General features: G+C 44.1%; 1 protein-coding gene across 7 annotated transcripts in view; it reads right to left on the reverse strand.

The window, feature by feature from the left end:
* arhgap12b (Rho GTPase activating protein 12b) overlaps nt 1-24317 on the reverse strand; it is a 72349-nt gene that overhangs the window by 21640 nt on the left and 26392 nt on the right. For all 7 annotated transcript variants that reach the window (XM_079260263.1, XM_079260260.1, XM_079260262.1 and 4 more), the window contains exon 3: nt 173-445. In XM_079260263.1, coding sequence (XP_079116389.1) covers nt 173-445 — 273 coding nt within the window. The remainder of the gene's footprint in view (nt 1-172; nt 446-24317) is intronic.

Here is a 24317-nt window from a genome sequence, read left to right on the forward strand (position 1 = left end):
ATAACTTCCCCACATCAAAGACCCTCCAGCAGCATTTTAAAAGCAGTCTGAGGTGCACCCCCGCCTGATCATACCTCAGCTTCAACCTGTCACTCATCCTAAACCCTGATGAGGTTTTTATACTGAGGAATATACACTGAAGCATTCCAAGTTACATCCAGTTAGTCCTTACCTCACTCTCTGCTGTGCCTTGGCTGTCTCCTCGGACACTACTGGTGCTGCTGAGGGTGTCTCTGGTGCGGGGGGGCTTCCATGTCCGCTCCCCAGTGGCTCGATTATAGTAGAAATGTCTCCCAGTCAGGTCTTTATGGGTTTCCCAGTCGCCCAGAATGTGCAGCGGGGAGCCTGAGGGGACGGGCGGCAGGCTGGACTGAGATATCTTCAGCTCCTGCAGGTTGGTGTAGACAGGTGAGTCGGACCGACCCTGACCAGTGGGCGATGTAGTCTGGAGGAGGAAGAGAACAACAAGACTGTCAGATGAGGAATGCCTGGATTTTTCTGTTTTTTCAACCCCAATATTCCAGCTATGAGTGCTGAGGGGCTTTCAGTGTCTTGAATTCCTTCTAAGGATTCTGTGATATTCCAGGAATTCCACAGACAACGGGAACCACAAAAAGCATCACACAAGTATGCAATGGTTAGATCGGCAGCCATCACATCCTCCATTACAGAGCTGGAAAACGTTGACGTTCACTTTCTGTCACAACAGCAGTATGAGTCAGACGGTCTGCAGGACAGGATGAAGCCTCTAAATCACATCAGCTGCCACATGTGGTCTGCAGACACTTTAAAACTATATCAGTCCAAATCTAACTCGTCTGAACCCGACTTGCTCCAGCCGCCTGACTCATCTGGCAGATAAAAGGACTCTACGAAACATTAAAGTCCCAAAAACTCTACTAAATACTCCGAGTCTGATCCTCCAGAAATAAAAGCTGCACTATGCAACTTCCTGATCTTTAAAGTACGTGTTCCTCTCTTCCATATTAATCAAAATGAAAGTCTGAACCCTGAGGAGTACTGGAAACCAGCTCATACACAGACCAGCACCTGCCCTTAACATCCACTGGAACACAAACTGGCCGTAGTCTTACCTCTGTGCCATCAGGATGACGTAGCGTCAGGTTTAATCTGTCTGACACCCACAATGCAGCCTCGACTCTCCTTCCCAACCAGTTTAAAAATCATTCACACCTTCAGTCTTTTAACTAAAACACATCAGGTGTTGCTCAGGCAGGTAAGCAACTCGTAGATGGCCACGATCCCAGCAACCAACCAGCAGGACGGTTTGGTGGGTCAACAGTTTATAAGCCTGAGACTTCAAGACTTTAGACACCTTTGTTTTGGGGTTACCTGACCTGGATGACTGAAACTACACCCACACCCTGCTTCAGTTCTCCATGACATGATACCCCAACATTTCTCTTGTTTTATATAACTAAAGCTATTTAGCTCCAGTTTCCAATGGCCTGAAGGTTCTAGGTAATACATCGGACTCACATTAATGGGTCACTGTGCAGAACTCAACAAGATGTTGGATCCACTTCATTTAAATCAGGTATGTTGGAGCAGTGGCTCTCAAACTTTCTGAGCTACGACCCTCCAAGATGACAAACGTTGGTGTTTGCGACATCACCCACACGTGGGAACTGAGTGATTAGTTGTGTGGAATATCAGATGGGTCATTTTGGGTCTTCTACATGTTAGGCTGGAAAACAGTCAGAATCTACATCAATAAAGAGGATAAAGTGATTTTTAATGGATTTGGTTCACCATTGTGACAATACACCTGCAGCCCAAAAACAGCTTGTCTTTCAAAATAATTGTCAAATTCAGACTTTTAATATAAGTAATAACTTAATGTGTTGATGTACTTAACATTAAAGAGCTAATTTCACGGATTTATCTCTGCTTTAATGCTTTCAACAGTTCTGGTAAAAATGCCTAATTTATCTGATGAATGCAGAAAGTGTCTGATTATCCTCTGAAATGATCTTGCAACTGGCATCCTGTGCCTGAGAGCCACTGCGTTGTAGCAGGATGCAAGTAGAGGACCAGCGTTGAAGAGCCCTGCACTAAACAGTAAAAGCATCTCCATGGCAACCACGCTGCTGTAAATGTTGCTTAAAGTTGTGCAACATGAATGCTGGTTAAACACCGGGTCGCTTGCATGTCGTACAGAGAAGGCAAGAGGAAGTAGAAGAGGAAATAAGACATAAACCAGTGAAGAAGCGTTGGCAACACTTCACAGTGAACGCTGAGAGGCTGGTTGGGAATAAACTGAACATTAATACACAAACAAACAAGTAAAAACATGAACTTAACCTGCGGAGACATGACAACAGTTTACTTTTAAAACTTGGCAGCTGCCGGCGGTCTCCTGAAAGGACGCAGAAAGCTACGTTTCCATGGCAACGGCTCAGAGCATTTAGCGTTTTGACACTGTATTGGCGCTGTGAGTGATCTGTGAGGCTCATGGCATCCTCGTGGCTCTATAAAGAGGAGTGATGTAAGGGAGGCTGTGCCGACGCCAAACCCAGCAGCCTCCAGTTGTTACAGGTGAGGAATGTGCAGAACAGAGATCAAAAAATCTGAACCCTTTCAGGATGCAGATGGGACTTCCTGATGGGAATAACAGGAATATTTTTCATAGAGATTATTAGCTAATATCCTGCACACATGCCAGAGAGGAGCAAACATTTCTAGCGGCTTCCTGCTGCCAGTTCAGCTGCCGCCAGTTCAGCTGCTGCCTCAGCAGCGACGCGATGTCACAATATGAGGCTAAAAGGATGGAAAATGAATGTATTAACAGATACAGCAGCATAAAAGCCAAACAAAGCATTACATAGAAACTCTTTCTCATCTGCACATCACCCTCAAGTCTTGCCTTTCAGAAGAAAAATACTGACATTGAAACAGAAACTATTTACATATTTACACATTTTCCATATTTACAGTTATTTATGCTGCTATTTACCTGCTATCCTCACCAAACCACTCCAACTCAACACGTTTTGGCACCACTGTGCATCAAACATGTCATCTTAACATTATCCTAGCCATAGAGGAGCATTCATTCTCTTATATTTAGGTCAGTTGCTGATCTTTGGCTGCTCCTGATTGGTCGTTACCGTCAATTTAAGCTCTGATTGGTGGAAAGTTTGACAGAAAGTAGATTCATCATCATTTCTGTGTTAAAATTGACATTCTTAGCAACATTGTAATTATAGTCAGCATTTTCATGATGACAATGTGAAAAAAGGATGTCTCCCGCTTCACGCCACTGCACTACATCGGGAGCGCGCACCGCAACTGCTTTCTCCGTCATTGTAACATCTCATAAACAGAAGGATTAGGCTAATATGAACTCAATAAAAAAAAAAAAAAACTAAATATAATGTCAACACATAGCATACAGCCCTATATGTTGGAACCTGAATCAGAGCCTGAAAACGAAGTGGAAAACAGCAACCCACAGCAACGAATGCAGCAGGATGTCTCTCTTTGGTAAACTCACCAGCCATCGTTGGAAATAACTTTATCCCACGTTTTCCACCCGCCTGATGTATTTGTACATGCCCTTGTTAACCAGTAGAAGGTAACCAATCACTGAACCTTATCCCCCGGGACGTCACAAGGATTTCCAAGTAGAAAAAACTCTCTAAAACGACGCGTTTTTCGTCGCCATGGAAACCAAACAGAGAGCTAGAGTGCTGGAACTGAAACTCAAACATGCGTTTAGGTGATAAAAAACAGTGTTGTTCACATATCTGATGAGGATTCAACACTGTAACACTGTAGAAAGCTCAGAAAACTCCAAATACCATCATAGCACCTCTTTAATGAACTTTAAGTTTATGTATTTGCTTTTCAGTGTTATTTCTAATGTCCAGCAATGAGGCTTGAAGTCCATAAAAGTGCCTCCATGGCACTTTGAATTTGGCAAATGTGGATTTGATTTAGAACTTGCTGTGTTTGTGTTTTGTCATTTCTGTGCTATAAAACTATTAATCTACAGCTCAATTTATAGATCTACATTTAAGTATCAGCCATGTTTTTGTCCCATATTTGCACGACAAACTGACAGTAAGTCATTAAGGGAGTACCACCACTTATTTTGTTCCACTTAAAGCACTGGGTGTATTTATATATATATATATATATATATATATATATATATATATATATATATATATATATGCATATATAGATAGATATATATATGTAGAGAGCCACCAGAAGCAACACAGACCGGTCTGCTCCAGAGCCATCAGAAGGAAAACCGAAAGTTGTAGCTGCTAAAAGAACAAACACGAGGAAGTTTGTGAAAATCACAGTAATAACAACAAAGGTGGAAGCTTCATCATCATCATCGTACAAAGAATCACCTTTTACCAGCACTGATGCAAAACTACACGAAGAGCCAAAGCAGGAGGAAAGAGTGCAACCTGGAAAAGGTAGTGGGGGTTGTTTCCCTCAGGGTGGTGTGGGCTAGTGAGAGCTCTCTGGTTCATGCAGTAAAGACGTACTGAGTGGAAATTCTTGGCAGCATGAAGCTGTAGCACAAGGAGAGAGTGGATCCCTGCTCCTCCTGAAAAACAGCTGCTATGAACAGAGCTGCTCTGCATGTTTCTGCTGGTTTTTATTCAAAAGACAGAGAAAATCTCTCATTTGAAGCATCTCACGCAGTTAAAATACATATTATTTCACCACACTGATGCCTGATAAACATGAGATAAACAGCTGATGTTAAAACACAGAGTCGATGTGGCATTTTGTAAAATGCTCTGCTGAAATAGAAACGTTTGCATCCGGCCAGCAGGTGCTTTGTGATAGAAACCTGGAGGACGATGAAGAAAAGAAGCATCTTGACCCAGCGGGACGCACGCAGCCCCACTCAGGAACTTTTCTACATGTTTGTCTGAACTTCATCAGTGTTTCTCTGGCAGACAGGATGCTATAAATGCTACCTGGAAGCTAATTTAACACTGTAGGGAAGAAAAGGTAGCGGATGCCGAGCAGATGGAACCAGGACAGACGACTAATTCTGACGGGACATGAAATCCATCTGTCCTGGCAAAGCAGACGCTCTGGTCTGTATGAGCCTCATGCAGACCGACCGGAGCGCTTTAAAGCCAGCAGAGTCCACACACACACACACACTCAGAGCCATCTCACCTTGTATCCTGTGCTGCACACAAACACCTCATCATCATCCTCCCCGGCTCTCCTGTAGCCTCTGAACACACTGAAAGCACGACGCATGGCGATGATCGGCAGCCATTAAAAGAAACCGGACACCCGCTGAGGTTTCAATTTCCCCAGCACACACACACTCCACCCACACTCACACACTTGTGTTTTCTCTCCGTGCTTTAGCTTCGGTAGCTCTGGCTGAAGGTGGGAGGAAACTCGAGCCCTGATGAAACAGACATAAAGGGGAACAGGATCCGTCTACCTCACATACTCAGGAAAGCACAGGAAACCGTCTGAAAACATGCCGACCGTCCAGAGTTTCTGTCTGACTCAAACGGAGGCGGACGGGTGGGCCGGTCTGCTCCGAGACGGACCACAGACTGGGTGTCCAGGACAGAAATCCGAACATCGCTGCAGCTAAACCAATCAAAGACTCTTTCAGTGAAAGACTTTGATAAAAGAGGAAGACAAGATTTAACACATGCTTATCTCTGATGTAAAGAAACTTAATAAAACTTCAACATTTCCTGAAATGTTGCAACATGTTTGGTAACATCCTGCAGATCTTTCAGCGCAATGTTAACTCCAGTAACACCATTACAGATGCTCAGACGCTCTGCTGACCCGACGAGCGATGCGGTCGGTAGTTACTGGCTTTTTACTGTCAGTAATTCTGATTATTAGGAGATATTTGGCAGTTGTGAAGACATAGCAACACACCATGTTCTTCTCATTTGCATGCAGATGTCTGCTGAAACGGGTTCCTTTGAAGGGTGCATTCATACCAGCCTTTATCATTTCAATCCTCGCCCCTTGGCAAGTCCTTTGAAAAGTCTGCTTCATTTGGTGTTTTGTGAATTTGCAAGAAAATTTTGTTTTGAATCGATGAAGCAGATTTGTTTGCATATTTCAGCATGAATACAGTCTTAGTCCGGAAGATGTACCCCTCAAATGGGACAGAGTCTCAAACTGAACCACTTTAGCGGACTGTCTTGGTGCAAATGCACCCTTTGAGTCTTAGGGTTCATTCACATCAGGATAGTCCACTAGACTGGGTCTGATTGGGGACTCGGTTCATCCGTAGGGGGGTGTATCCATGTGGACCAAGATTGTGTTCATGCTGCACTTTGGTCAAACGAGACAAACCATTAGAATAATATATCTCCATTCCCACCAAAGGTGGCGCTGCACTGGTATTTAGCAAAAGAGGACAAGATGAAAGAACGAAACAAGAAGAAAAAGATCGCGGTTTTGGGGTTTTTATTGTGTCTTATGCAAGTAAACTGCAGAAATACACTGCAACAATGGACGCAGTATGGACAACAGACGAGGCAGCGGACTCAATGCTATCGCTATGTATTTGCTCACAATGCAATGCTACGCCACATGCAGAAAGTGACTTTTTTTGTAATCCGCTTCCTCTATTTGATCTGCTTGAAACGGGCAGAGACCTGCGTCTGTAGGCGAACCGAGTCCACAAATGAAGCGGACTTTCCAAAGCAGACTCAGATTCGAATCAAAAGGACTGATGTGAACATGTCCTTATCCATACAGTTAGAGAAAATGTGATCTTTGTGAGGAAGCTGTCTCCACATGGGTTTTGATCAGCTTCTCTGTGTTGACAGCCTTTAACTGTTGCTGTAAAGCAGTAAGCTAAACCCAACCTTCCCTCTTTTTTAAAATGCTCCAAAAGATTATTTAGGTCATAATAACACAGAAACAGCTCTGGTGAAGTTAGCATCCTGTGGCCTCAGAGGACTGACTCTTATCTGTACTTGTTAGATCTCAGAGCTGCATTTGGTACCATTGACCACAATATTCTGTTACAGATGCTAGAAGGTGTTGGGATTAAAGGAATGACATTAAACTGGTTTATGTAATAATTTTCTGATGATTCTAGTTAATTCATGTAAATGGAATTTCTCAGGGTTCTGTACTCGGGCCAGTACTTTTCATGTTGTACCTGCTTTCTTTAGGCTATGTGATGAGATAGCATGGAATAACAACATATCTGCACTGATAAACTTCACCATGAAAACCAAATGAAACCAGTCAGTCAGATTATGACGATGTCTTACAGACACCCTATTCCCCAACCACACATTTACTGCACAGGGCTACACAATACAGCACACTACATCCTGCTTTCATTTTGTTGACGATTCGGACATGAAGCTGGATATTTTCTCCTCATCGCAGATCACATGACTCCAGACTGTCACCACAGCAACCAACACGCGTTGTTCCAATTCCAATCCCAACTCATGAAAAGAAAATTTTCTCTCATATTGTATTTTACTCTCTTTGTTGCATATTTATTCAACAAATAGGAATATGAAATGGACTGATTTATAGTTTTTTTTTTCTTAACCTGCTTTGAAGTTTGTGTCACTTCCACCACTTTAAGTTCCTGCCTGCAATGCATTGTGGTCTATTTTGACCCGTGTAGTGACCATTGATGCTCCCTGCTTTTCAATATGCATTGTGGGTAATTTTGACTGCACAACATTTTTCTTTCTGGACATTCGGACACCCCTAGAAAACGGCATGAGCACCACACAGGGGACTATGTAGGGTCCACATTCGGACAAAGCCATAGAGAGCTGGATGAATTTGCTCCTAAATTCATGCAGACTGAGGTTTTTATCATTGGACCTAAGAATCAGAGGACCGTATAGTGATAAAATGACTTTGAATGGTATTACCATGGCTCCCAGTCCTACCACGAGCAACTTTAGAGTTTGTTTTTTAACAGGATCTGTCCTGTTAAAGAACTACAACCATGTTCTTTCATCCTTTTATTATTACTAAAACAAGGAACATCCGTCTGAGAGTGATGCAGAAAAACTATTCCTGGGATTAGTTCCTGCCATACCATTCATTCATTCATTTTCCAAACCGCTTAATCCAATTCAGGATTGTGGGGAAGCTGGAGCCTATCCCAGCTATCTTTTTGGGCAAAGGCAGGGTACACCCTGGACGGCTTGCCAGTCCATCGCAGTCCTACCATACTAGATGACTGTAACTCTTTACTGGACTTTCCCAAGACGTCCTCTGAAAATCCTCCAGAACGTTACGCCAAAAGGTTTTGCTGAGAATTATGAGCAGAGATCACATTTCTCCAGTTTTATCTTCTCTTCTTTGGCTTCCAGTATAATCCAGAACAGGATTTTAAATTCTTCTCCTCACATATAAAACTCTTAGAGACCAGACTTCACTGGATCTTTGAGATGTCATAGTCCCAGATTTTACCAACAGGGCACTTAATGGTAGGACTGCAGGTCTACTTGTGGTTCCTAAAGCAGGGGTGTCAAACTCGAGTCCTCGAGGGCCGGTATCCTGCAGGTTTTTGTTGTCTCCATGCTCCCACACACCTGACCGAAATCCATAAATATGTTGACAAGAAGCTGCTGGATCCATTTGATTTGAATCAGCTGTGTTGGTGGAAGGAAACAACAAAAACCTGCTGGATACTGGCCCTTTAGGACTGGAGTTTGACACCCCTGTCCTAAAGGGTTCTAAAAGCAGAACTGGTGACAGATATCAGGACCCTCTCTGATGAACCAGAGACTGGTTTGGGTTTGGGAGGCAGAAATCCTATGGCTTCAAACGTTCCTTCTTGATAAATCTTACAGTTACGTCTGGCTTGGTGATCCGGATCATCAGCTGGGCGATGGTCCATGATGCACCCGGGTCCTCTTCTCTCCATGTAGAAATAAATGCCGGGTTTTTTTGACTTGTGTTTGTCTTTTTCTTTGCAGGTATCCCTGCCTCACAGTTACGTTTGACCCTCTCTTCTGTCGTCTCCATCCCATTCCTGGTTCTGATGGAGGTTTCCTTTCTTGTTCGAGGACATTTTCCTCTTCACTGGTTCCCGCTGTCTGATGCTTGTCCAGGATGTGGAAGGGATTGGTTGCTTCCTTACTGGGACATTTTTATGTATTAGTTTATACGTGGACTTGTTTTAACTGGATTACAATGGGACTAAAATGTGAAAGATTTACCTGGAAGTGTCTGTAAAAGTACCGTGGGGGTGACTTTGTTGTGAACTGGTGCTGAATGACTAAAGCTGAACTGAACTGAATATGATAAAAGATTAAAAAAATGGTAAAAAAAAATACAACATGTGACATGAGGAGACATTCACATGTGCGATAAGTGCTTCATTGCAGCGTGACCATCCATGCACTGCTGCAGACAAAGAGATGTAGCAGACCTGGGACCACCGATGGGTAATTAAGGAATGAAAGGATGTGAGGAGCACTGGGAATGCTGGGTGTAGAGAGCTACGAAGAGATGGAGAAGGGAGGATGATGAGACGGGCAGAGATGTGCTGCTGAATGCAGAGTGGCTTCCACAGCAGCAGCAGCAGCGCGTCTGCAGCGCCGTGATAAACGACTTTCACACTACAGGCTGGTTACAGTACAGCCTCCTCACCAAGCCGCATTACACATCATTCTGCAGGCGGCGGGGGGGGGGGGGGGGGGGGGGGGGGGGGGGCGGCGGGGAAATGTGTCATTAACTCTGACAACTGCTGGAGAATGCAGACAAGAGAAAAACAGATGACCTGAAGAACAAGAGAAAAACAGATGACCTGATGAGAATCAGTTGGTTAATGAGGAGGTCGTAGTTCACTGCGACTCCCTCCATGCCGACCAAACTGGCGTCCCACTGAGCCACTGCACTGTAAATGAACCCATCGATAACTGTGAGAGCAAAGACGTGCAGGTCAGTGGGAGGGCAGGAGGTGTGGGACCCCACAGTTCCACACCGCCTCCACTAGATGCCACCATCGCCTTGCGAGCTGGAGGTGGGTGGATCTCTGGGTGGGTCTCTGTGGCCATGAGTAGTATGAGGAGGGGGGGGGGCTTCTTCATTCTGTGGCACATGGCAACCCACCCTGCAGCTTCTCCATTGCTGCTGTGTGTTCAGCGCGCTAACAAGAGCTCCGTCTCCAGAAGCGCTGCTGCCAGGCAGAACACGTCATCATCAACATGCTCTTCCATCCGACGACGCCATCCACAGGTGGTCAGACTACGGCGGCTGTAGTTCAGGAAGAAGAGCAGTCGTCTTTCAACTTGAAAGTTGAGGGATCAATTCCAGGCTTCCCCTGACTGTGTACCGAAGTGTCCCTGGGGAAGACACTGAACCCTAAGTTGCCCCCGATGTGCTTATCGGGTTATATATTGAAGTCGCTTAGGATAAAAGCGCCTGCTATATGACTATAGAATAGATTTTATAGATCTCACCCCGAAGCGTTGGCATGAGATGAGATCAATGCCTCCTCCCCCACATAGAGCATCTTAACGGTCTCCGCACGTTTATTTTTACACATCTTAATAAAAAGGTCATGAACTTGGCAGCCGGTCATCAAAGTGATCGGAGAGGGAGAAGATGCGGCGAAACGTCCCGCACCGCCGGACTGGAGCGGTGGCATCATCAGACCTTCACACACATCCAACACCGCGGAGAATCGGTCGCTGCACACACTCACGAATGCAGCACAAATCATAATGATGTCACAGCAAGTTAATTCGATTGAAAGCTCTCATCTAACACACACACGCAGACTTGTGTGTGTGTGAATCCCCGTGTTGCATAATGTGATTGTGTAATTGAATTAGATCAAGGCAGGGTGAAATAGTGAGCTCAGGCAGCATGGTGACTGAGGAAGTTTCGTCTGTCACCATGGAGACGGCTAGCCAATCGGGTGCTCCCGCAGACGAGCGTTTGAAGCAAAGCTGCAGGGGTTAGAGGTGGGGAGAGGGGTGGGGGGTGGAGGAGGACCACATCAATTCTTGGTTCTTTTGTTTTCATCCCTCTCATCTTCCCCCGCCGCCCCCACACCGCCTCCATCTCCGGCTTCTGTCCACCTTTCTCTTCTCACACACAGAAAACACTCCGTTTTCCTCCTCAGAGCGCAGCTTTGTCTTCCTCCCCCTCAGCCAACGCCCTGCCGAGTCCTCCTTCCAGGAGGCACAGCGGTGGTGATGGTGTTAGCATCCGTATGACCAGATTAACCTACATTTCCACATCACCGCGCATCAGTCAGACCACATTCGCCGGCTCCCCCCTCATCACATTTGTGGCCTTTCACAAGCCAACCCCTCCCTGACCTGCAGCAGGAACATGCGCACAGGACGGGAAAAGCTGGAAAACCCTCCAGGAGGAGAGGAATCTTTGTGGAATTCCAGCAACACAGGTGCAGAAGCAGAAACGGGTCTGAGATGGCGCTGACTCAGCGAGTTTTCAGCCCTCGCGGTGATGACAAGCTACTTTCATTTCACGGATCAGAGACTCGCCAGGCAGAGTTGTGAAGCAGCTGACCTTCTGGTTCTGAGCTTACAGGTCAGGTAATGTCTGCAGAAACACATCCGGGTCCGGATGCAGCACTGGAAGCTGATAACACCCCTGCTGCTGCTGCTAAACCACTTCACTGTGGACAAACTCAGCTCATCTGGAGCTTTTGTGTCAAACTGACGTCTTTTCTACCACTTTTACAAACTTGTTCTGAAATCTTCTCTGCCTCCTTTGTGAGGAGCAGAAGGAGGTTTTTACTGCATCTCACGCTGCCTCTTCAAATGTTAATGAGGTAGAGGGTGGATGGGAGGTCGGGGAAGCCTCACGCGGATGCAGAGACTACCGGCGGATAAAGACAATCAAACATTTCCACTGAGGCGCAGCATGTCGGTGGTTAATTCCCAGCCAGTAAATCAGAGTTAGATTCTGTATGGGAAGAAACACAAACGTGTCCCGCTGCTTCTTTTAAAGCCGAAGTTCACACACGCGAGTCAAATCTAAGATGAAATCTCCGATGTGTGGACCTGACAGTGCTGGACGGTGTTAGCATCCTTCTCATCAGCAGTAGTTTCTCTGCATGATTAGCAGCATGAAAATGTTAATCATGTTAAAAATAACATGATATTTAAGCAAAGCTTGGTCATGTGTGGGAGGCGGCGTTATTCCGATCGGGTCATGTGACGTTTTCACAGCACTGAGACAAAACTAGGTCACCTGGTCAGCTGCATCACAAGGTCAGGATCCGAAACTCTCCAAGTGTGTCGGACGCGACACGCTGCTCGATTATGACAAAGATTATAATCCCAATTATTTTGACTGAAATTGACATCTCGATTATTTAACACAATTATCCAGTATTTATAAACAACGCTGCGCGTCGTGGTGTTCTAGACTCCGTGTCGTGCATTATAACAGTCTAATGTACGGTTCCGAATTGTTTAATCCGCTTTTACTGCTTATATAGGAACTATTTTACGTTGGCCTCGATGTACGTTTTATACCAAACAACCGCTGTCAGGCTGCAGCGCGTTTCTCTCATTCACCTGTTAAAAGACAGCTGATCTGAACCAGCTGGTTAACGCTATGATATAACGGAGGGATATTACAGTATTTAACTCGCTGAACTATGTATAGGAAAATAATGCAGCCAGTTGTCACTGACAACGGTATAAACTATGTTTAGGTGAACTTCCACAACCTACTGCAGTAATTCTACATTGACCTGCAGCCGGAGCCGACTGAGACTGGCCGCCTGGGAGTGCTTTAGGACGGGAGAGGCTCCCGCTGCTCCTTCCTTACAGTAACTGCAGAACAATATGTGCCTTCAAGTCAGTCGCCAAAACACCAGAAAAGTCTCTAATAACTCCAGTAAAAGTTGCTAGATTTGTCGCTAAAAAAGTCTCCAGATTTAGTGAGAAAGTCTCCAAGTTGGCAACAGTGTCTGAATGAAAGCAAAGCGGCTGTGGGAGGAGTTTACAGCACAGAGCTGCAACGCCAGAGACGCTCGATTAGCAGCTGAAGACAGCAGGAGAGGAAACTGCAGAGAGAAAAATAATCACACCCTTTTATTTTTATCATCATTGAAAACTCAGATCGTAGTTGAGATTAAAATCCAGCTCTAATATAAACAAATATGTATATATATTCATTTTTATTTTAAGTTTTTTTAATTGTCATTTTATGAAATAGAACAAAGTGTTTGTGGGTTTTATTAATTAAATTCTACTTTTATTCCAAACAGTAGCAAAATTAAAAGGTTTTTATTAAGTATTTGTTTAGATCCAAAAGGATAAAAAGCCGCTTCATATGGAGAAAATATTCATCAGATCATACGAGAGAATCTTAAGAAAAAACAAACATGGCGTTTGTTTTGTTGTTTATGATGGATATAAAAGCAAAACAAAAAGTATTTAAAACAGCCAAACTACTCAAAGTTTAAACACGTTTTTTTTTTTTTTTTACAAATTCATAATAAAATGTTTCTTTTTATTTGTTCTTCAGTTTAGTTATTTACAATTATTTAAATAATTATATTCTTATTGTTTGATTATTGTTTTTATTTATGTTTTATTTATTCATTATAAATCTATTTAATATATGAACATATTTTATTCCAAATTTTTTCTTATGGTATTTATTTTGTTATTTTTCTGCAGTTTGTTCTGTATTCTACTGTCAGGGATGGAGCTAGTGTCTGGAGGTGAAACATGACAGTACAGGTGGGAGAAACTGGAGAAACTGGAGTGGTTTCCAGTATACAGGAGGGGACAGAGTTGTCTCTCCAGAGAAAGACTGAAGGCGTCTGGACAAACTGCTCAATATGTTTCTGTGAAAAATGCTGCTGGACAACATGAATTTCCAGCATTAAAGCCTGTGAAGTTTCAGTTTCAGAAAGAGTGTGTGTGTGTGTGTGTGTGTGTGTGTGTGTTGTGTGTGTGTGTGTGTGTGTGTGTGTGTGTGTGTGAGAGCCATCAGCCGGTCAGCATCCAGCTGATGTGTGACAGACAGGATCCTGTCAGGACGACGATGTGATTTGTGCAGCAGCTTTTCTCCTCAGCATCATCACCTGATCAGTCCAGCCTGAACACACACACACACACACACACACACACACACACACACACACACACACTTTCCTTGGACAGACGTGGCGGGACACATGTTTGACTCCGGTCTGGGTACCGCTCTCCTCCCGTTCTCCAGAACCTGGATCCGTGCCTCCAGACCAGCAGCACACTGGGGTCTGATGGACTGCAGAAGCTCTCCTGAGAACAGGAAGAGGCCTGATGAATGAGTTCTGGCAGCAGGAGACGGACGGGCTGCCAGCACTCCCACAGCAGCCATTTGTTCCGTTTCGCTGCAGAGACGTCTGAGGGGAACAATATTGATGAGGCACCGCAGGAAAATTTCCTCACTGGAACCGGCGCGGCCCAAACTGGTCTTTATGACCGGCTCGGCGCTGCTCGCGGTCGTAAACTCTCCCATCAGGTAAAAACCTGTTTTATAATGACGCCACTCGACAGGTTTCACTGTGAAAAGCTCGTGATCGTCCAGTCGGACGGCGGCGCTGGCCTTTGCGTGTGCGAGCAGAACATCAGCCAGACGTCACACTGGTCACCACCAGCAGCTGCTGCATTTCAAGAACAGATTTTTATGTTTTCTCTTGACGTTCTGCTTGCAGAAGGCAGCGGGAGGAAGCGGAGGATTAGCAGCGTTCCACTGTGGCTGACAGCTAAGCCTCCAGTTAATGACTAATCCTGCTTTAATACCTTCAGCGTGATTGGTCCGAGCTAATTACACGGGCTCAGCTCTCTGGGCGCTGAGTGGCTGGCCAGGCAGAGCGCGGCTGTACGTTTCACCCAAAGATATGATTTTTACGGGACAGAAAACTAGTTTATGGTCATTACTGGTTTTAATCACATGGTCACATGTAGCAGCAAAGATGGAAAAATGAGTTGATTTGAATTCCAGAAAGACATGAACGGTCATTTCCAGGCTACTTTTTCCACATGATTTCAATCCTGCAGCTTAAACAATGATACAGCTCATGTTTTACAGTGCTTCATGCACACACCCTCATCACGAAAACACACATAGAAATACAGTTGTATTCATATGTCTTCATCCCCTTTCATTGAAGAAAAGGCTGAATTTACAACAATCACTCAAATAACTGGAGACTTAAAAAAGGAACAATAAACAAAAATTAGCAAAAATATTAGTAATATTATATTATATTAGTAATATAAGACACTGTTTTTTCATTTAATTGAGTTGAAGAAAGAAAAAAAAAAAAAAAAAACCAAATGTGTCCTGGACAAATTAGAGCACTTTTCTGTTGAACAGTGGGACAAAATACCTGTCAACAGGTGCAGAAGTCTGACTGAGAGGAACAGAAAACACCTGACTGGAGCGGAAACATTAAAGGATTCTTCAACTAAATATTACTTTATGAGTGAGGTAATATGTAATAAATTATCTTATTTGTTTGATTTTTTTAAAAAAAATATTTCTATTGAACCAGAATTAGAAAATAATGTGATGATTTTTATAAAATGTTTATTTATTATTACTTTAGTCAATTTCAGCTTATTTTGCAGGCAGCTGTTTTTTTTCCTTCTTTAATGAAAGGGGATGAATAAATATGAGCACAACTGTATGTCTGGGTGATATGACCAACATCTCATATCCCAATATCACTCATTTTATATCCCTATAATGATATAAAACTGTATAATGTTGTGTCAGTCATCAGTTATGTATCAGATGTTGCTAGGCAACAGCAGCAGAGATCTCCTTCCATCTGGGGGAACTATGGCCGTATGACGTTCCACAGGTAAATAAATACCTGCTGCAGCGTTTGGTCTGGAGTTTATCATGAGCTTTCACTCCACTTGACGCTGCTTTTACTCGTTGACTCTATTCTTTATTCTGTGTTCTTTATCCTGATTCCTGCGCAGGTGATGAAATGAGTTAGTTGTGTCGGAGTCCGTTGTTGGGACTGTGAGCTAGTCTGTTGTCGGTTCCATGTTGGTCTTTTTATATCCAAACCGCATCCAGACAGAAATTTCCCTCTTTTAGGAACAAAGTCATCAGTTTGGGCTGGCTGCTCATCTTTTAGAGCAGGGGTGTCAGAATCCAGTCCTGGAGGGCCGGAATCCGGCAGGTTTTTGTTGTTTCCCTCCACCAACACAGCTGATTCAAATCAATGGATCCAGCAGCTTCTTGTCAACCTGTTTGAGTGTTGGTCAGGTGTGTGTTGGAGCATGGAGACAACAAAAACCTGCAGGATACCGGCCCTCCAGGACTGCAGTTTGACACCGCTGTTTTAGAGGATTATCTTGTTCTGAAACACGTCTGCTACCTTCTTCCTCCATGTTTGTTTATATATTGCAGCGTGCCGTAAAGCACATCTTGACAAAAAACACTTCAGTAAAGCAGCTTATCGTGGCGTAAACGATAGAGCCTTCTATGAAACGATATCGTCCAAACGATACATATCGTCATATCGTCCAGCTCTACATAGAAATGCATGTGATCCAACCTTCATGTTAAAGGTTAGCGGTGTGGCTGTGGAATAAGGACACAGAGCTGCTGCACAGCGTACGTTCAGGTGTGCGCTACAGCCCGGACGGTATTGTTGTCATGTTGGGGAGTCCGAACAAAGCTGCAGCTCCATGCTGGAACGCAGCAGGTCCAGACTGGAGACCTTTTCACATTTCAGTTCCACCTTCCATCCATTTTCTTCTATTTGTCAGAGGAGTCCTGAGGGTTTCCTGACCAGATGGGATACATACCCCCCCCCCCCCCCCCCCCCCCCGTACAGAAGCGACGGTACACATCAACCCTCGTACTTCACACCGCCCTCATACTTCCATACATCTTATGTTGCCATAGTTGTTTAGACAGTTCCTCCACTAGGGGGCAGTGCTGAGCTCAGAGGTCACTTTTTGAGCGGTTGGGAGCTGTAATTTACTGCTGTAAAGTTGTTTACAACCATCTAAAAAGACCAGAAAAAGCAGCAGAAGAATAAAACCACAATGTTTTTTTGCTTTTCTAAACCACTTCTGTTGTTTTATCTGGCACTTCCTGTTACTTTTCTTCTTCTCTGGTTTGTGAGTCGAGCAACGGATACCTAAGCTCCTGTTATCAGGCAGCGCCGGAATAACTGGCTGCAGGGCCGAAGCTTCAGTTTGGTTCTGTAAAATTTTCATAAATGTAAATGTCTGTATGTCTAACCTTGGAGGAGCTGGCTTCAACCTTGAATTTCCCCTCGGGGATGAATAAAGTATCTTTGATTTGGTTTGATTGATTGATTGAAAACTCACTATATAAGACGTGTAACAGACGCAGGAGGCGGACAAAACCGTCTGTCTGTCTGCGTATCCGTCTTCTACGTTAAATGGGGCTTTAAGATGGGGGAGATGGCAGCTTGACCCACTTTCAGATCACCCCCCATTCCTGGACTGACTGGAATAATGATGAAGGTTGGGTAAGAGGTGTTTTCTAGGAGAATTGTTATTATGTTCACGCCAATAGCAGCCACCGTCAGAAAAATCTCCATCCAATCATTTTAATCCGCCCATTCTAAATGATTGGACATCTATGGAACTCAGCTGCCATTTGTTCCCCCCCCCAACAAAATTTAGCTTGTTTGAACTGTTTTTTTCAGGATCTCCTTTACTTTGTACCTTTTTTATGTGACTAAACGAAGCAGAAAACATGGAAAACATCCCGGATGATGGAGATGTTTTCAAATTGTCAGACATGATTGATGTCTGCTGGCTAAAATCTTCCACATGAAGTCATCATACAGACGAGGCAACTAGGCGGCAGTGCGGAGGAAGCATCTGCGGCCTGAAGGCTGATTGTTGCTGACGTGTGCATGGCGGCCTGGTGGCAACAGATCTGAGGTCATGATGCTGAGCCACATGAGGAGCAGAGACAGCTCGGAAAAGAAGGACTCTTGGTACAGAGGAGAACAATGAGACGAGGCATCTGGACAAAAAACAAAAGATTAGAAACTCTTCATAAAAGTTCTCCTCATGCACCAAACAGAGGAATCTCAGCGCTGACTGTGTGTTTAACCATGTCTGGGACAAACCGCCGTCACGTTACGGCTCTCACTGACACAAAGCGCTAGAACGACCCATCAGTCCAGGCTCAAAGAGGAATATGTGAGAGAGGTGTGAAACATCTCATGGCTTATCAAGCTTCTCCAGAAAGAGGACAGGAAGTGTCAGCAGGCGGACGCGACAGCTGCCATCACTGTGGAAAAGCGGGGGAGGACGGCTGTTGTGCTCGCATCACTGCTGCTGCTGCTATCAGGGAGTAAAGGAGGAGAGTCTGCAACTTGAAGGCACTGTCACATCTCACAATGTCAGCCGTGTTCGCTGACAGAAACCATCCTCGTCAGCAGACCAGCGAGTCGAACTGCTGCTAAGTGAAGGTCGGATCCTCGGTCTGGATCAGATCTGGACTTCTTCTGACGTTCAGACAACAAGCGTCAAACTCCCATTGAAGACGGTGGTCAACAGAAACGTTCTGCACTCAGCCTCACGGCTCCATGTTTCCAACAGAAACAGAACAGACCACCATCACCATGGTAACCAGTACTACAATACCATACAACTCACACAGAGACCCATCTGGGTCACTTCAGATGAGGATTCTTCATCACAAATCATCATGATGAATAACTCAATAGCTCCTTTTGTCATTCAGACTCTTTAAATACAATTTTCCTCAGCGTACCTTAACGCATACCTTAACGCTTACCAGTAGACCAGTTACAAACACAACTCCTCCAGAAACAAATCAAACACCAAAAATATGTCTTGTTAAACAAGTAATGGTCCAGTCATAGTCCAGTAAAACAGTAATCCAGCCCCACATCTACTAAGATGCATTGTCAGCTCTTGTAAACTATGAAATTTCACTGTAAGACGTTTTCCACACATTTTTTAATGCAACACCAGTTAGCCTTCATGAACAGGCTGACTGGTGTTGAACAGGTGCTGAACTGTAACATGAACAGTTACTCATTAACCAGTGCACAGATAATGAAATTCTGAAACCAACGACACAGATTGGGCAGATTTACCTCCTAAAACATCCAAGTTTATGCACAAAAAGCTTGTTGGAAACTAAGTAGCTACTCGCTCTGGAACTGCTTATAATGTAGCGCGGCTATTCCTTCCTTTTCCCGTTAAAATCATGGCAAAGCCAACTTGTAAGGCAAAACATACCATTAAAGAATCTGTCATTTTCCGTTGTATTATACCAGTAGTCTAATCTGAAGAGATTTCAGGCTGTGGTACCATGAAGGTTTTCGTTGTTTTGGGGGGAATCAGACAAATTAAAAATGGTTTGTTTTTGGCGTATTTAACCCATAAGAACCCAGCGTGACAGATATGATACATACATACTGAGATATTTCGGTATATCATCACTTTGCTCAAAATCCTCTGGAACACAATCAGATTTTTATCTTCTGCCCTTTAACGGACAACAGGAAGCAGAATATCAAACTATAAAAAACTGACAAATCACATGGTAATAAATGGTAAACATCCCTAAAACAAAGGTACTTTTTAAATTTACATTTCGTCAAAGGGAAAAATAAAGACCTCATATTTAAAAAGAATTGAACATACTTGGATCATTTTTTCATGGGTTGGGTCTTTATGGGTTAATCTGCTTCTACTTCATCCCTCACAACCAAAACCATCCCTGTAGTCCAAATAGCTAAAGATCAGCTTTATGTTTACTTTGGTAACACCTATTATAGCAACTTTAAGCTAAAATTACTTGATTTCTACACCTTCTGCACTCATAATTACCTTTAAAACAAGAGGAGAAACTAAACTAAACCTACAACACACATGTCAGGATATGATCTATCAATCTGATCGGCTCCCGGGTTCTGAAGAGCTGAACATTGTTGGTAAAACTGCTGACGACCTTCTCCAAGCTTTACGACACCGTCACCATCATTACAGCCTCACAGCGAGCGCTGGAGCTTGGTCACTAAACGTAGCAGTGGACATGACCAAGCTAATGGCTAACAGCTCCAACACAACTTACTATGTAGTTGGGGCTCCTCAGGTACGAAAACATGGTCCAAAAAAGAGGAGATGAGTCCAACTGGGATGGGGGAGGGCGTCCCAAACAGGTGGTTGCTACAGACTCGCTGCGTACATACTGCCGTCACACAACACAAGAAGAGGCCTCGGTGGCCGATTAAAGGATCTGAGGATCTATTTAAAGCACCATCTTAAATAGCAGCCCTCATTAGCTGAATGACCTGAACCTTTCAGAGCGGGACTCGGAGGAAGAGTGGCAGAAAATACTGCTTCAGATGAATATGTCACAGTGGGGTTGTTCGAAGGCCATAAAAAGGTCAGGGTTCGGGATCCCAGGGTCATTTAGGTCTGTGGTTCACACGGTCCGCTGACAGATGCTGAAATCTGTTCCAACGGCAAGCCAGAAAACACCACCTGAAAGCAACTTTACATAACCGATAGGGTCCAGTTAATCATCCGGATTAGATTTTGGAGGCTTGTTGAGTCCGCCAGCAGCTGCGATGATCCTGACGCCCCCTCCTTTGTTTCCTGACTCTCTGAATGGAGAGGTTACAACAGGCCAGGATGATGCCAGATTAGAGGCGCTATCTTCCCGGTTAGTAGGGTGGCAGATTGGTGGGAGGAGTTCATGTCGGGGTTGGTGGTGATGAGCCAGATGACTGGCACGCTCATTCAGAGTGTCAGCGCTGCAGTGTTTAGTGGAGGTTAAACTCCACAGGTGTGAAAGTGACACCAAGGCCCTGCTGCAACAACCACAAACGGATCCTTTTAAGTCTGGTGACGTTCCATCAGCTGGGCGATATGACCAAATTCTCATCTTATATCCCAATAACGATATAAAAATGATCAACTGTGGCAGTTTGTTGTTCGGGTAAAAGCCCGTTGCAGCGTTTGGAGTTTATTGTGAGGACTTTGGCCACCGCTTGATGCTGCTGTGGTTCTTGTGCAGGTGATGAAATAAGTTGGTGATGTTGGAGACATTGGGATTAGGAGCTGGCATATTTTACAACTGTTTTCCCGTTCCACGTTGGTCCATTTATATCCAAATGCTTCCATTTGACAGAAATTTCCCCTCTGTTAGGAACAAGCTCATTGCTTTGGGTTTGGCTGGTCATCTTTTAGTGAAGCACGTCTGCTATCGTCTTCCTACATGTTTGTTAATGTATTGCAGTGGGCACGGGCATGCCGTAAAACGCATCTTGACGGCAAATACTGCAGTAAAGCACCTAACTGCGACGTAAACGACACATGAAGTCGAGTTTTTGTAAAAACCAAATATCTTATCTGCTCCAGCCAGTGCAAAAAAAAAAAAAAAAAAAAAAAAAAAAAAAAAAAAAAAAAAAAAAAGAGTCCACGCAAAGTTGTTTTTTAAAAACCAATTCATCCACACATATCCGCATAACTGCGTTGAAGGGGCTAAGCTTTAAGCCACTGAAATGTTACGATCCGGAAAGTTTTGCTAACTCGCTTTACCTGATGTGGATGATGATGATAAATTGTCCAGAGGCTGCATTTGCAGTTTAAAAGCCGATTTTTTTTTTTACATTTTAAATTCCACTATGTCCATAGTCAATACACAAACAGCATTCTGCGTGTGCAACATGTTCCCGGCAAAGCGGTCAAAACTGAATTTCTTTTCCGGCCTAACACACACCTTACACACACAATTTCCTGTCTTATATAGACCTTCATCAATTGGCCTCTACATGCGTTGTTAAGGACATTCATAAGCATAGCAGTGGCACCCCTAATCCTATCCAATCGGAATAACATTCAGTCCCCCGATGTCACTTCCTCAAAACTCAAAACATGCCTCTTGCAAAGTGACCTGGTTAGGTGGCGGGAATTTACTGCCCTTAATCTCGTCCTTCGCCTTCGGTCGTCTATGTGGAGCGGGACAGACGGCAGTGTAAAAACACACACAGAGTGCCTGGATAACGGATAACGCCAACACATGTTTGAGGATGTCCATAAACAAAGGTCGCACATGTGAAGTCATGGTATTTTTTTTGTAGACTAATATGTTTTAAACCCAAAACCCCGGTTATATATGTCCACATGCAGACGTGCAAACAGAGTATTCACACATCTTCACTTTATCTGAGGTTTTTAAAAGAATTGTTTTTCATGCATAAATCTGTGTTTTGGTGAGGACGACAGGCCAAATCAGAGAGAAATATCTTCGTTTTGTGAGATACCTCATGACACAATAGAAATTTCCTTCCATCAAGATTAAATATATCATCATATCATCCGATCTTATTTCAATCAGGCCATGAAGTCTAGAGAAGATCTGACAGCCAACCACGTTTTGCAGCAGATAACAGAAGACCTAGTCTCTGAGCAGCTGGCTCCTACAGGTGATGGAGTCTGTGTAACCATCCTGCTGGATCAGCTGATGAATTATGACAACATGTAGTAGTTCAGGGTGCAGCTGCTAATAAACACATCCAGGTCTCTGTAGCTCAACGTGTTCTGCAGGGGAGACCTCCATCAGCAGCAGGTCTCTGAGCTTCTGTCATCCGGCTCCTATTGGTTGATCCTCCATCTCAACGGAGAACAAAAGGCAACACTTTACACTCTGCAGCCATCTTTTGTTAGACTAAAGGATATCAACACAACGTTAAAAAGGCAGCTCATTGCATGGTGGAACGGGAGATTCTCATCATGATGTGCAGCAGCTGTGTGATGCTTCACGTCAACATGAAGCAGAATCTCTGACACATTTTTAGGTTTATGAAGGCAGTTCTGAAGGTAAACGTGGTTCAACTCAACACCAGAAGGTTGACCTGATAAAGCACGACCCAAATAAACTGCAGCAGCATCAGAGGTTAAATTTTTACTCATCAGATTGTGTGAAATGGTTTCTATCACTGAAAACTTGCTCACTTTGGACGGATTTCTCTTTAAACTGCAGCTGGTAGAGATGAAAGCAGTTTATGAAGTCAGAATAACATCCCGACTGTCACAGAGAGCAACGCCGCATGGTTTCATGTCTGTGGATAGTTAGCTATTAATATAAGCACAACAAAGAGTAGATATGAAAATTTAATGCAGTAAAATCTCTGAAGCAATCATTGGGTGGTGGTGGGTGGGGGTCGCCCTTTGTGTAGAGGCACCCTGAGGATATCGTTTCCTTATCTGGTGCACATGTACCTGGCCATTCATCTTCTTTTAACTGTTATAGGGGCTAGTAGGGCATGGGTGAGGGTAGTTGTGGGTGGGTGAAAGGGGACTATAGGTGTATGTGTGTGTGTGTGTTTTATCTATTTTGATGTATATTGTTTTATTATGTAAAGCACTTTGCATTGTTTTTAAGCACGAAAAGTGTAATAGAAATAAAGTTTGATTGTTCTGATCCAAACCAACCTGCCGTTCCAGCTGATGTAAGGTGGAACAGCTCCTTTGTTTCACACTCAATATGTTGTGTTTTGGTCTTTTATGAGATGAAGTGAGACCATTATTTGAAACTGGACTGAACCAGACCCTGACTGACATGTCTGAGCAGCCAGATCTTATTCAGAACCGTCGTCATCTCACAGTTCTGCCATCGCTGCAGAGAAACGAAGCACTGAGTGTCTCTGCCTGAGCGAAACGAACGGTGAGTCATTAGAGAGTGGGAGCGCCACATCAGGGCATTAACCCCACAGAATCGGGTTAATTAAAAATCAAACACACAGCGAGGATTGCGTTTATCTAAAGAACCTATTTCAGCTTCAGCTGCAGCTAAAAGGAGGAAAGGATGCGAGTCAGAGTGTGTGCTAGAGCCATGCATATGCATCAGTGTGTTCACACTCATGCTGCTGATTCCTACAGCTCCAAATTCACCCCCCCACCTCACCCCTCTCCTCTCCACAATGTGACCCAGATAAAAACCACCCTCAAGCGGCATGATTCCCCACAACTTTTCCTCATCATTTCTCCTCTCCAGCATCATCCTGGAAGCTTCTGCACAGCTGCAGACACTGCAGATGTGCACAACCGGATGCAGAGGCATCAAACCACACATGCAAAGGTCTATACAGCCTTTCCAACACATTTACCACCATGCAGGGAAACACACTCGTAAACTTGCATAAATCTGATTCACACTTCAGGCTGCACTCGCCTCATTTCATATTTACATGTGAAGCTGACATTCGCTCCACATGATGCAGGAGAAGCTGGTTTTAAGTCAGAAAATCTTTTATCTGCTGCCTTATAACAAGAACAGAAGAAAACCTGCTGAATTAAAAC

Source organism: Telmatherina bonti (assembly GCF_933228915.1).
Source record: "Telmatherina bonti genome assembly, chromosome: 20".
In the NCBI taxonomy this organism is placed as follows: domain Eukaryota; kingdom Metazoa; phylum Chordata; class Actinopteri; order Atheriniformes; family Telmatherinidae; genus Telmatherina; species Telmatherina bonti.